Raw genomic sequence first — 15506 nt, forward strand, 5'->3', positions numbered from 1 at the left:
ATGTATAGAGAATGGCATTTTACCCTTAAATCTATGAGTAATTTTTTTCCCCCAACAGCCAAGTGCGCTAAATTTCCACCAACTTCAGTTGAAGATGGGATCAGTATCTCCCTTCCGGTGCACAAACACAACTTTCACTAGCTTCATTTATTGGAGGGCAACATTTGGCCCTACATTTTTTTGTTTATACATTTTGCTGAAACCTTTAACATTATTTCAGCAGTTGGCACATTAGGATTACAGTAAAGAGAAAAAAAATGCATTGACACGTAAGCACCTTCCGGGATTCTCAATCAACTCCCCAACTTTCTGAGCTTCTTTTCATTTAGCTTTGACGGTATGTCTGTGAAGTATCTGGTACAAGTTAACATCTACACAGAATGCATTAAGCATGGTTTGCAGTCAGAAGGAGATTATTTCACTGTGACGTTTATCGTTCATAGCTTTAATTTTCGAATTAAAGTTTAGAGAAACATTAAATATTAGAAAAACCTGGTACTTTAGTAGAAAGAGAGCAGAGGTTAACATTTTTGCCCGTGTATTATTAGTATAAAAATACTATTAACAACTCCTATATTTTAAAGCAGCATCTGCTTCTTTAAAATTCTTGAGAGGGCATTACTTGGCCAAAATTTGCGCCTGTTTCCCCACTCTTCCACCCTCCTTCAACCAAATGAACTTATGGACCTGACCCTTCGGTCCTTACAGGAATGCATTTTGCACTGGAATGTCTTTGCTGACTTAAAACTCAAAGGGGTTTTAGCATGCACATACTGCACAGTGATTTATTTGTAAGATTCTGGCAGGGAGGGTCAGAGGGGAGGCACACAAAAGGACTTGAAGCTGCAGGCCCAGGTAAATGCTTATAAAACAGAGAAATACCAATAACACAGGAAAAATATACAGAGGAAATAAATGCATTCATTCCCTGGGTGAGAAGCAAGTGAGTTTTTAGAGCCAGGACACAGAGAGCTTGTGGGACAGCAGTGAAAATCACTGGGGTATGAAAGAACAGGTGCCCAAATTTATACACAGACACATAGTTATGGCATCACAAACTGGAGGATATTTCTCCAGTAAAAAAAAAAAAAAAAAGCAACCTTTGGAGGGTAGGTAATTAAAAGTATTACTGCTTATAGAAATACTTCCGCAAATTTTCATTGCCTCCAATAGATCATTACATAGGTATTGTACCTGCGAAAATCTAGAAGTGATCTTGTGGAAGCAGGCGCTTTCTGGTCGTTCCAGCTCAGGAAATGGAACTGCGTCACGGTTCGTGTCTCATTGGTTTGGAGGTTTTTCAGGTAGAAGCTCCTCACAAGGAAATCCTCACACCAGATGTGCTCAGAGACCAGATTTACCTACAGCACATTGAAAGGGGAATATAACAATTGTGGATTCAAGCTGAGAGATGATATTTAAAATAGCTCCGCCGCAATCGTGGCACTTCACGAAAGCGCTATCTTTCGAATGAAAGGAACAACATAAGGCTTTTGTTATTACTAATAAATTTGGCACCAGCCAGATACATGATTCGTTATTTAGCAGTTATTGCAGCCATTTTGCTTTTCTGAAATATTTTTAATCATTCTTATATATTTTGTTGAAATTTAAAATAAATCTCCAATTTAAAAGTTATGGGTTTTGCATGTTGAAGAGATGCTGCCTGATAACAGGTTTTAAATGCATCCCATCATGACTCACTGAGAGACACCCACAGTGCACTGCTTTTCTGGAAACGGCAGGATATAATTTGAGTAGTTTTAAAATATATATACATAACATGAATCTAGCTCACATGAAAACTTTCAGTCAATTTACTTTGTTCAGCAGAAAACAAAGCATAATATGAAGCTGGAATGATATTTAGAAAATATATCTTTTTACAAGGGAATTCTAATAACTATTGTTCCTCACCATCATTTATCACTTATTCTTTACATTTTGCCTATTATGGTATTATTTGCTTAATCTAATCAAATGTAAGACCAAAAAAAATACTGAGACTCAAAAGTCACTGTATATGGTAACAAGGTACAATAATGGATACTTGTGCTAGATCTATCAAGGAAAAAGTAGGGATTTTTTTTCTTTCACATAAGAGGGCAGCTTAACACACAAAGTGGTAATAATTACCAACTATTACACATAAGCTTTTGTCTGTAAACCCAGACATAATTCTAAGGTGCAATATGATATTTTCCTATAAACACGAAGTGACATTATTTTCATATTTAACCATTAAGGGAAGTCACTTTTAAGGAAAAAGACCCTTCCATTCTTTATTGCACTGATGTAGATGTATGGTCCATCATTTACGAGACTTTATGTCATCTACATTTTTTATAAAAAATATGCATAATTTACCATGATCTTAAAACAAACCAAAGGACATTGGCACTGTATGGGATACCTCAGCGCAATTTAACAGGTCAATTTGATTAAACAATCTTTTGCTTTGTATGAAATCAATCCACACACTTACTGTCAAGTTTACAGTGAGATATTTTGTTTAAGTACCTCATATATGTGGTAGAGATTTGACCCTTCATCTGGCCAATAGTGGTAGCACTGCTTGACTCCATTTTCAGTAAGGGGTGTCAGCATGACAATAACGACACAGCCGTTCTCCCAGACCATCTGCAGACAAAGAAAGACACCGTGGCCACACTGTGACTGCCTAATTACTGCGTGACATGTATAATTACTGCACTCAGACACACAATCAAAATTTATTCCATTCACAGGAAATTTATTTCATTTTCATTAGACACTTTTACTCTGCAGCTGCTTTCAAAACCCTGAATATATGGCAGCATATTTTACATGCTTCCATGAAATATTAAAGAATTTCCAATGCTTTAAAAAAACACACATGCACACAATCCCCCCCCAAACAAACCTCCCCATTCCTAGTACTGCACTCAGCTGCTTTTCTTTCAGAACTTACAGATCCACAAAAAACTGCATTATGCTTTCAAAAACAACAACTGTTTAGCATTTGATGTTTTATGCTAAAGCAGCATGGAGACATATAATTAACAATATATTGACCTGCTAAGGTAATGCAAAATGAAATGTGCTTGTATGCTCAGATTTGTTTCTTCTTGCTGTTTGTCACGTACAAAAGCTGCTGAATTACTATATTAATGAAACAGTCATAAAAGTTGCATCCAACCAAGCTTAAGAGGAAAAGCAAAAACAAAAACCTTTAATCAAGAAATCTTTCATACAGAAAAATGTTCTTTTCAAAACCATAGTGCCTAAAAAAAGACTTTTGCAGACATGTACATTTTTAATTTAAGTTTTATGCAGGATATAAAATGAAACAGTGCAATCCATACTCCAGGCTATCCACTCCCAAAACATACGTAGAGAGGGAACAGAAGAGAACAGTGAATCTTAGCTAACAGCGTGACTACTTAATAATTTAGAATAGCTACATTGTAGAATATAAGACTCTAAGACATCCTCAACTAAAGGGTTTCTGGATGTTTTCACACAAACAACAAAATGAGCAAAGATGGTCTGGCATATCTGTGTTCCAAACACAGCTCATGGCTGAACAAAAACACTCCTGTGAATTAATAACAAGCAGCATAGTCACTAAAAACCATTATTATTGTGCTGTACATTGATGTTATATTTGCATACAACTTTCATTGTGTTTTTATTAGCATATAAAATTACTGAGTGAAAAGAAAACTGCTCTTTTTGTGAAGGGTTACATTTATTTCACAGAAATATTTATAAGCAACTGTATTGAAATGTAAATTTTGTAAACAAAAAAGGCCTTTGTCTAAACTGCGCAATGATGATACATTCAATTAAAAGATTTTTTAATGGCATACCATACAGTGAATATAAAAGCTTTTCCATTTATACTTAATAGTATAAAGTCTCCTTTTTTAAAGGTACCTTTTATAAGTGCAAAAATATTTCTTTTTTTGCATAAGGTTTTTTTCCTTATACAATTTAACAACTAAAATTCTTAAAACAGTTTTCAAGCCACAGCTTAATGGTACTTAGTTGAAATATATTTAAGGTTTCTATAGTTTGGAGCTATTTGTGATAGTGGAGAGGAAACGGGGAGAAAGAAATTGATGTCAATTTTTTTAAAGAGAAAAAATATTTTCTCTCTCCTGCTCCTCCTCCTCCCTTCCTGCAAAAAAGAATGGCCTTCTCTGAACAGGATCTTTGAAGGGTATCAGACTCTTCTCCACCAATACTCAGCACTACACAATAATAAATAAAGGTTAACTTAATAGTTTATAATTTATAATTTATTTTATATAACTATACATATACATATATAATGTCTCTCTCTCTCTCTCTCTCTATATATATATATTTCTCATTAGTGGTTGCATCGCTTTTAAGTTTGCCAATTTTACCGGTAGTTTATGCGTGCTTACGGAAAATAATACAAATTTCAATTGGTCCCACATACTTTCATATTTCTATAGTCCTAAATCAGACTAAGCTAAGAATTTTTAAAAAAAAGTAACTTACTTTAAAACTAGCCTCACTAAAATCGCTACTTTCCTCACATAACAATTTAATGTGCCTTTAGAAGGTATAGAAGCTCATTGAAGCCATTACGAAAATGAGGAGAAACACAGTTTTTATGAGTGTAATAAAAATACAATGATCTAGACCATAAACTAATCATCTAGCACTCTGGTTGTGCCACCCAAGTGTAACATTATAAAAGCCCACTCGTTTAGAGAGGAATCCTTACAGTTTGGCAACCCTGTTCATTGGTTCAAAGATATAACATTTCATTACAGAGGAGCTGTCTGAATCTCTGAAGATTTCATTAAGCATAAATCCAAATGAAAGTTAATTTAAACAAACAATTTCAAAGTTACTCTGGGGTATAATATTTCTTTTAGGTCATTGTGTGAAAACAGAGAAGTCAAATATACTAAATCAAGCAGGCAATGCAATCTAGTGCTATCATCATCATTGTTACAAGGCAGTCATGACCGCATCTCCCGTGCTTACCATTTGTAAGAGATATTTACTAAGACTCATTGACTGTGACTTGCAGACTGTAATATTTACTCTGTTTCTTTAATAGTATTATACTGAGCCATGAAGCAGTTATCTGGATTTCCTTTTGAATAAAGTACTAGAGGGATGGGTCAAATATAGTCCACAGAGCTTTAACAGTGCCCTATGGATGACCTCATATTTTAAAACTGGAGATGTGACCTCCTGAAACTACAGCGCCATGCATGTAATACTTTAGTGTGTTCAGTGTGGCCAGACAAGGCTGATCCAAATAGAGCACTGCATACTGCAACATAGTCTCCATGGGTTGTGTCTCTGTATTAAAGAAAAAACAAAAGATTTGCTCTGTGCTTCGCAGTAGGGGTGTGTGAAGCAGGCGCTATTCGGTTCAGATTCAGCCTGATTCAGGGGACAGTGATTCGATTTGTTGACTCGGATCACTGTCCCAATTCGATTTGGCTGAATCTGAAGATTCAATGCTGATTCAGACAATCAGGGATTCGGCCATAGACACAGCGTTAAATGTTTTTTCTACATACCTCGAGGTACCAGGTGTGGCTCATGAATGCTGAGATGGTGGGGTGGATGGAGTGTCCCACAGGATGGGGTGGGAGGAGGGCATGTTGGGCAGTGGACCAGAAGTAGACTTAATGGTCCACTTCCGTGTCTGAGGCCAAGCACGCTAGGAATCCCCCCACGTTCCCATTGAATCGATTCAGAGGGTTCCGATTCGATTCAGAAAGATTAAAGGGTCTCCTGATTTGATTCAGATTCGGAGATTCAGCCACCGAATCGGGCCTAATCTCCACTGAATCGAATCAGCAACCAAAGCTTTGCACAGCCCTACTCTGCAGAGAAGTTGTGGCCTCATTTCTTTCAGGTTGTCAATGCAACCTTCACATGGAAACTTTGGGAACAGAAGATATGCTTCAATTAGATTCAAAATGATTTGATCAACTGAAAATTCTGAATTTTGAAAAGTAAGCAAATTATGTGATAAAAGAATGAAGAAACATATATGATAAGAGAATGAAGAGGTTGCAAGCACTTTTGGAGTGGGGCTGTTTTTGTATTTGTACAGGGCTTAGTATGATGATGCCTTTGACTGTAATGCTGCAATATTATGAATAATAATATTGCCAAACAATATATACTTTGTTCACTTAGCACATGCATTTCCATGTTAATAATTTATTATAATACTTCCAATATATTATGAAATTTTGAATGCAAGTATATTGAGTAAAAGTAACAAAGTATTTGCTATGCAATATATACTAAGAAATAAGTAGAGTACCCTTCTATGAGTCTTCTATGTGCAGTCTATGTGAATATGGGATTAACAAAACTCACTTTAATGAGCTTCTGCTCTAAGCTTTATCCTCAAAACCTCTCTCACCAAAATGAATTTCTCATTTCTTTTTCATTCATTGCAAATTAAAGGTTGAATCCTACAACCCTAAGACGAATAGTATATTTGCCATCAGAGGGATGACTTGTGGCTGTAATTCACCGTATTTAAAGAACATGAATAAGGGCCATGTGTCATGTTTGTCCCATATAAGTGGTGACTGCTGAGGTCCTCTGCAGGGATTAATTTTGCTCTGGGCAAATTAATTTTATAACATTGTAGGACTGATTTCTGAAAAAGTATAAAAAAGAATTTGTAAACAGAAGAACTGCTCTCAGCATTATCATGAGCTGAAAACCTTTAAAAGAGTATTTTTATAAAGTTCTCCTTGGGCATGTTTACACAAGACACTACTACACAGTCGCTCGCTACTGCGCATTTATTACTTGTATTAGCAAGCAATAAATAAATGCACAGTAGCGCCAGTGAGCATCTTTTAAGTGATGCTAGTACGCAGAAGCGCCTTGTTTACTAACTTTTAAATAAATACTTAATTAAGTATTTAGATTTTCAAGTGTTCTTACGAGGGAAGAGGGATTTTTTTAAAAAGTTGTTTTTCAAAATGATAATTGGGAAGACCACTAATTCTCTTCTTTATGTTAATGACTAGGAAAATGAACATGCCTGTATTCCAACTAGAAACATCCTACTTCTTCAGTAAGGAATAGGTGGACATATTTTAAGAATGCATGGATTTAAGTGTAGAAAACACATATGGTCATAGGTTAAATTCAGAGTGTGTTCATTAAAAATAATGAGCGGATCATTCAGTAATCATTAATATGTTAATGGAATTTTTAGCAGTCACATCTTGGATATTTTAAGACAGACACCAAAATAGCTGCACAAAAGATAACTTAAAGAAAGGTAATACAGCTTAGTATTACTGTACAAAGTTCTAGAAAAATGTATACAATAATGGTACATACAATTTAGACAAGGAAAGCCTCATTATCAATAAAGAAAGGTTCTTAAAAATGACACACTAAAATCCTTACAGAATCATGGTTTATCTGTCACAATTCATGAAGTTAATTACTTCCCCAAAAAGTGATTTATTTTTAAGTTTTTCATTTGGAAAGTAGCCTGCCTACCTGAAAGAGCCAATCAGGAAGTTATTTCCCTCTCCCCTCCTCCCCCAGATAATTTTTTTTGATGAAATAGTAAAATTTTAAATGTAAATATATTTTGTCTTTTTATTGAAATAACAAGCATTTAAGACAAATCTTGTTTGAATCTTTAGGTTGCTGGTTTTTAACTAAAGAAACATCCATACAAATAGTTATTCTCCATTAAAACATATGATCACTAAGAAACCTAATTCTGTGTCAAAGCATGATACACCAGTTCAAAATAGGTCAAGTCATGGCTTAGCTAGTTAGCCCAGAAAATCAGTACTTTGACAAATGAAAGCCAATAACAGTAAGTCCACATTGTATTTGAGGGCAAGATTAAAGCATACACATGCACACTTGACCTAGTTAAAACTAACTAGCTCAGGAAACAACAGCAGTGAAGTTGGAGTCAGTGTAGACTGGGCTTCAGTGTAGACTAGACTACTCCACCCAGTACACCAAGTACTTACTCACTTGGCTAGCCAATGCTGTTGCCTTTTCAGTGCTACTGATATGCAAGTTAATAAGGTTAAAGTTAACTTAAGCAGGTATGCCTACACATGCTGCAGACAGGCTAAAGGAGACAAACTGTTCCCACTCATCTCAGTAGGGTGTTAACTGAAACTTAATCATGGTAATTTAAACATCAACACTCAACTATTTTGCTACTTATAAATGCACACACACAAAAGAGGGGCAATTGTATTATGAAAATGAGCACAATATACTATGGAGCAGCTCATCCTGGTGTCGATACAGGAGAGTTTGGCCAATGGGTAGAAATGGGAAGAGTCCCACTACTATGCCCCCTTTCAATCTGAGCTGCAATTTAAGATTACTAGGGTAAGCATGGACTGCTTTACTGAATGGCTATGCAATTACTTATGATGTATTTATTTCACATAGGTTGACATGCTATTTGGGCTCTAGGGAATAGAGTTATGTACCCATCTCTCCCTTGCCATCTTTCATTTATCAAATTAAATATGCATATTTTACACATCAGATCATCATGACTCTTTTTAGCTGCTCTTATTTTTAAAGGTGTGAACTGATTCGGGACACAGCAGGCTCAGTTCCATGCAAGGAAAATAAACTCATGAATCAGGACAACTTGAAAGCAATGTATTCTGTATGTCTTTCTTCATAGTGCACATGTGGGGGAAAAAAAAGCAAATAATCATTTATTTTTAAATTTTGTTTTTAGAGTTTGCATTTTGTGCTGGATTGAGCGAACTAGGGACTGAAGTCATATTTATCCACAGCTAGGACCGGGACACTGCAGGTGCCCCCCACAACCCTGTCAATGCATCTGGAACATGCACTTAGTACCTGGCCTGAGAGATCATGTGAGCATGCTACTTGATATGGTAGCTTTGGTAACAACCACAGTAACATAACAAAGCAAAGGTGTGTGTGGGGGGGTGCAAATAAAACACATTACTCACACACGACATGCACCTTTGCCCCCAAAATCAGCCCTCCAAAATTGGAAAGCATGTCTTCAGCAGGGAAGCTGATTTTTCTTCACCGGAATAGAAGCATGGAGACACTGTGTTCTAATTGCTGCCAAGACGGCCCTTGCAAGCACAAGAGGCAGAATCCTGCGTTAATTCTCTGGCAGCTGCTTTTGGCTGAGCACAGTAGCTTGTGCCTGAAGCAGCACTAAGTTGGCTCAGAGCAAATAAGTGCTGCATGCAGTCTTTGTATATCTTGATGATGCTTTTGGAAACAACACTACAGGAACTCATACAAAGAATTACTTTACTGTAAAGAAATAACTACTACTTATAAGCTACTGCTGTTGCCTTTAAAAGGGTCTGGGGCCCAGTCTTGTTGCTGTCCTGCTACACCAGAAAGTTTCTATGGCTTCCCCCTAAGGGTTTCCTGGGATGCCACAGTTTCTGGATACACTGGGGCAAATTGTCCAGGGTGGGCTAGGGGAGGCTGGGGTCCTGGGGGCTTCCCAGGGCAGCAGCAGTAGTGGTCTGGCCACCCGGAGCCTGGCTGGAAGCCAGAGCATTGCTCTGGCTGCCCAGGCTCTGTTTCTAGCAGCACACACTGCTGTTGCATGTGCCACACTGCTTCTTGCAGTGTTTTTTTAACTGGAATCTCTAGGTGTCAAATTCTGGTACTGCACTGCAAATCTGCAGCACAGCGAATGGGTGCAAATGCACTGTGTGTGATCTGCAGTGCCTCAAATGGGTTTGAGGCACCATAAACCACATGTGTGTGCTCGTCAAGACGTGCCCCCTGAGTGCATATACATGTGCAATTAATGCACAGCAATTACCTCTGGAGCAGTTTGAGCCGGAGTAGACTGCTCCCAGGTGCGGTATCTACATGTGTGCCAAGGATAGAAGCAATTTGAGCCAGAGTGAAGTAGGCCGCTGGCTGGTTGGGCTCGCTGGGTACAATTTACGCTCCCAATTCATGTCTACATGTGTGTTTCAGTGCAATTACCCTGCTGTAACATAGTGCCATCCCCAACAGTAGTATCTTAAGGCAGTTAATTAATTCACTGCATCCTAATGCTGGTGCACGTGTAGATGGTGACACTTTACTGTAGAGCTAATTAGTCAACTCTTTAGTAAAGCAAATGGTTAAGTGCACCCACTGTTTCCAGAAGGCGTACTCTATGTGCCACAGTCTGCCACAATTCTTAAAAAAATCCCCTTTTCTACATTCTGCTTTCCACAAAAAAGGTGCATGTCTTATTTGGGGCCATATGGTATGTGGGAAAATGATGTAGCAGCAGCTGTATTGCTGGTAGCACAGATACTGACACTGTACCATGTGCCACTGTCACCGGGTTTACTCAAGTGTACAGTTATACGTGCCCACTGGAAACTACATGTGGAGACTGCCAACTCATGCTACAGAGGAAGCCATTAGCTAACAATATTATTGTTTCCTTTTCTAAATTCCAAAACCAAGTCAAAGATTGAAGAGTAAGTGCTTCCACAACAAAGCACAAAATGCATATAAACTAAAGCAGTATATTCTGAAGTTATTGGATTTCACCAGCTTCCCAATTCAATAATCCAAGTCCTAAGGTAGTTTTTGCAGATTTGGAGGAAAGCAATATTTAATATTTTAACTAATTCTGATCATATTCAATTAGCTCCTGGCATAAGAAAATCAATCAGAATCTACCTGCTTTGGCATTCCAGTGACCCCAAAGAGCTGTTCCTGCTTTCCACCACAACTTGCTCGTCTCACCAGCCTATTATGTCTAGTCTTTTTTTAGACTGTAAATTATGTCAAGTGAAAATTGTCATTTCCATGTTGGTACTGCACCATATATACCAGGCCCCAATTCAATTAACCTCTACGTTTGAATGGAAATATGATCTTGGGGGAGAGAAAGGCTGTTTCCTGCTTTGCCACGTTTTTTCTTACATATGTCTACACCACACCCTTGGGGGCTACCAGGGGTGCCTGATCTCCAGCACACCCTGCCTTCACATATGTGAAGTATGTATAAAATAGTATTTTATGTTATTATATAATGCACATTATAATAAATATATGAATAGTTACAATACACATGCTTAATAATTATGCATATAATTTGCAGTCTTCTCTCTCAGGAGAACTGAGATGCAGCACACTCAACCCCAGGAACAGGAACATCCTCCCTATCCAAACCTTTCATGGAAAAAATAAGGGAAGTGGTGTCGGGCTGGTTCAGCCAAAAGTTGGTGGAGGAGACAAAGACGCAAGTGAATGGAATGTCAAAAACAGGACAAAGTATTGGGAATTTAAGTTTTCAACAAGATCATCAAGAGGAACTGAGCGTCTTAAAAGGAGGGGGACATAAGCCTCCTACAGAAAATTAACTTCTATTTGGAACTGGCATACATTTATAAGGCAGATACAATTAAAATATTATTTCTCTCTATGCAAGAATAAGCTCTAAATATCCTAGTACCTACTAGCACTTTTTATGTAATACGATCAGAAGTCTCCTGAAGATACTTCACAAGTTAAGTGAAGCCTACATAAGTCAAATAACCTCCCTTCAGTTCATGAAATTATACATCCTGTTCAACCACAAAATAACATTTTTTGCTTTCAAAATTACTCCCAACATGAAACTCCAGCTGCACCAACTGACTGTAGATCTGAAGTGTTCTCCTACTTTGTTCTTCTGAATTGCGTTCCAGTCGAGTTAGATTTGAATATTGTTAAGTAGTAAAGTCTGGTGAAATCTCACAGAAGCTGATGGACCTAGCTGTCATACTTCATTCAAGATGAATATCAGAAATAAACTTCTTTATGGAATCAGAAAGTAGAAACAATGGGTTGTCGCTATGCAAAACGCATAGGTCCATGATGAACCATGTGGGACAAATCGTTTCTTTGGAGACTAATAAAGCAAACACTGGAGGTGTGAGAAAGAAGCAGCTGGAACACAAAAGACACAGAGGAGAAGTAAAGACACCACAACCACAGCAGTCCTGCTAATGTGACACTGGGGGAAGGGTGGGAGGGGGAGGAGAGGGGAAAAAAGAGAGTTTTTGGATAAAAAGTTGGCTGAAATAGGCTCAAAATGGCAAGGAAAAAAATTACCTCCTATTGATTTGGCTCTACTATTTCCTGGGAAATAGGATTTTGTATATTCACTGTAAATAAAACATGATTGCATTAAAGAAATACATGGGCTTCATTATCGATTTCTCCCTGTAATTGAAAAAAAATCTGCAGGCCTAAAAACTTGCTTGGCCACTTAAGAAGCAAAAAGAAACATGACTCGCGGTCTGACGAGTTGGACCCCTTTTCCAAGGAGGAAAAAAAATTGCGAGATGGAATTAACATTGAACCAAAACGGCACTAATAACGGAGGGGGTCTGAGAAATCCAAAATGGCCAAAAGGAATGAAAACAAAATGAGAGGAAATTTTACAAACAACCTAAAGCAACTGTAGGCTTTACAAAAAGGAATTAAAGCAGCATTTGGAGGTTTCCCAGAAGGGGCTGAGAGATGAACTCTCTATTTGAGCAGCATAGACAAGTGCAAAGACAGATTATGAAGCATGGGTACAACATACCTGATGTGGGAAGGCAAAGCAGGTCAGTCAAGTACTGACCCCCAGTCTTTCCTGGAACCAACAAAGGCTCAAGGAGCCAGTTCCACCAAAATTAAATACTCACAAACGTAAATGTAGATCAATAGTAACAGCAAATTTAATAATGAAGTAATACAGATGAGCTGTTAATGACTAAACAGTACAGATAAAGCCTATCAAGCAAATGATTAACATTTATAAAATTGCTATGTCTTTAGGTGAAAGCACATCTTGTTAACATTTGAAAGGATTTAAAATTAATTTCTTTCAATCCTTAAAAAGTCTTAAAAAGCCTCTAACAGACGGCCAACCTGCAAGGGGAAAAGACTTCTCACATAGGTTTCAAATTAAGTTTTAAAAGGGCACCTTGCTTTAAAAGGGCATCTGTAAGAATGATAGCTTAAGGCTGAAGAGCAAAGATTTTGAGGTGCTCTACTCGATTGCCTGGTTTAGTATAAAAAACTTGCTAAACAAGGCCAATTTAAAAAAAAAATATTCCTAATAGGTTCTACTTTAATTAATATTCATATGACTATTTTATCCCCTATTTAAATCCATTTTGCCCTACAACTTCTAAATGCACTCTAAGCAACCTTTGGCCTATTTCTTTTAACTTGTCTTGCTCTCAGTGAAACCAGTTTGAGTGGGGAAAGTGAAAATGGCCTGAATGGGGAGAACAAACCAAACTCAAACTAAATAGCTGACCTTGTCAAATTGTCATTTTGGTGACTTTCTTTTCTTTTTGTTGAAATGAGCCTGAGCAACCATTTTGGACCCCATTAGGGTACTTACAGAAGCGAGAAAGGCATGAGTAGGGAGAACTTCAAGGGGGTCTTAACTGACATCCTTCATTCAAGACAAGCATGGACACAAACTCCTTTATGGGACCAGATGGCAAAAAAAAGAAGAAAAAAAGAAAAAGGAACTGGGACCCCAAACAGCCAAGCTTGGTTAGGAAGAGAGTCGTGAGACTTCAAAGACCTGCTCTGCAGGCTGAGGTAGCAAACACAGGAACTAGGATGCTACCTGAAGGAGATGTATGTTAGAGAAGCAGCAAAAACACACAGGAGGGACACAGAAGAAAGAAAAGAAGCCTGAGCAAGAAAAGCCCTTTTACCTTAAACCTGAAGGGAAAAAAGGTTGAGAGAGTAAGATTTTTTGGGGTAAAGAGTTACCTGGAAGAGGCCTGGAACCGTGAGCAACGAGAAAAGAAAGAAAACTGAAGCCCATCTCCTCTTTTTTGATTCCTCTTGTGTTCGGGAAAACAGGACTTTGTATCTCACTGCTTCATTGATTTCTCCTCCTAAGTGGAACAGGGCTCCCCAAATTGGCTAACTGCTCTAATTGAAGAGGCTGAGTATTTGAATTTAGCCCCCACTATATCTTATTGTGATTGACTCCAACTTGTCCTGCTTGTATTAAGGCCAATATTTCATACACAAACTCCATTCCTTAAGCATCTAATTTAACAAATGCATATGTGCGCGCATCATTTCACTTCTGATTTTTGCAAGTGAATATGAAAAATTGAGAATTTTGCATTTGCAAAGGGCTAGTTAGAAGTCCAATGGACTACCTACATATATAAATACTTGATAACTACATACACACATTTTTAAAAGTCAGGATTTTAATGCATTTGCTTTGTGGAATCATGGAAAGTTCACTCTGGCCAAAATTACTTTTAGGAGCCTCTTCAAAGAGATGATATAAAAAAAGATTTTGGCCCTATTCAGCAAACCTAACATTATCCCCCGCCAAACAATTGCCACACAATGGTTATTTAGCTCAAAACAATGATAGAGGGCGCACAAACATTCCTATCATTCCACAAAACAAACAGCCCGATATGGGGAATATGTCTCCTCTACCCTAGAGAAGCACATGAAAGTTGTATCTCCTTGGGTGGCCATTCCACTAAGGGTATTAAATAGAGCTCAGAGCCACCAGGTCTAAGGATCTCATCACTCAAAAAACACAGGGAAATTAGGGAAGTCCTTCTTTGCAGTCTGACAGAATCCCCCTACCTTAATGACTCTAGGGATCTTTTGTTTTAATTAATTAGTGCAAGCCCCTAGTAACTCCTAAAAAAAAAAAAATAATACATGGCAACAGAGCTGGGTCTATGGACTTGATGAAAGAGAACAGTGGTTGGGAAAAAAAGAATGAGAACAAGTGCTGGGCAGGGAGGGAGAGAGGACGTGTACAGAATGGCCGGTGACTCACTTTTCCAAAAATTCTCTCCATCGCAGGCTCAGAGGTGGGTTTTGGAGTTTGTATTGGTGCACCAGACCATGGACACAGCACTTAGGTCTGAACATGGTTTTTAGTCGCTACTGATATCTGAAAAAGGTTATGCCTACATGACAAAACGAAGGTGCGAGTTAAGCACATATAGGTGTGCCTACTTGTGCTAACATTGATGTAGCTAATGCTGGTAACACTGAGCAGAGGTGAAGATGCGATGGCACGGGCTTCAGAACAAACAAGCACCCGGAGTACAGAGCCAGGGTCATTTGACCGCTTGTATTCTGTTCGACAGCAACATGCTGCTATCCGTGCCACTGTGCCTTACCTGACATCATTACCAATAAATGTAGTGTAGGTATGCCTAATCTTTTTGGGATTGGACCATCATTTTTCTTTGTAAAAACACGTCAAAGTTCTGTAAAGACCCTTCTCCTTTAATAAGGCCAAATGAGTCTTCTGATTTTGAATGTTCAATTTAAGAAAAAAAAGGTCTAATATTTTTATACGAGAAACTCTTGATTAAGATATGTCAAGTTGGATGTCCTTAAAGGGCTGTGACTGTCAGAAACTGCAGATTGCAAATTGCTTCAGTGCTGTTACTCCTAAGGAAAAAAAAAAAAAAAAAAAAAAAAAAACACACCAA

General features: G+C 37.9%; 1 protein-coding gene across 1 annotated transcript in view; it reads right to left on the reverse strand.

Annotated features, from left to right (window-relative positions):
• PTPRN2 (protein tyrosine phosphatase, receptor type N2) overlaps positions 1 to 15506 on the reverse strand; it is an 870593-nt gene that overhangs the window by 37886 nt on the left and 817201 nt on the right. The window contains exons 18-19 of the mRNA XM_019528486.1: positions 2521 to 2640; positions 1195 to 1361 (exon numbers count right to left, since the gene is read on the reverse strand). Of these exons, the coding sequence (XP_019384031.1) occupies positions 1195 to 1361; positions 2521 to 2640 (287 nt within the window). The remainder of the gene's footprint in view (positions 1 to 1194; positions 1362 to 2520; positions 2641 to 15506) is intronic.

Source organism: Crocodylus porosus, unplaced genomic scaffold (genome assembly GCF_001723895.1).
Source record: "Crocodylus porosus isolate Cpor-Errol unplaced genomic scaffold, CroPor_comp1, whole genome shotgun sequence".
In the NCBI taxonomy this organism is placed as follows: Eukaryota; Metazoa; Chordata; order Crocodylia; family Crocodylidae; genus Crocodylus; species Crocodylus porosus.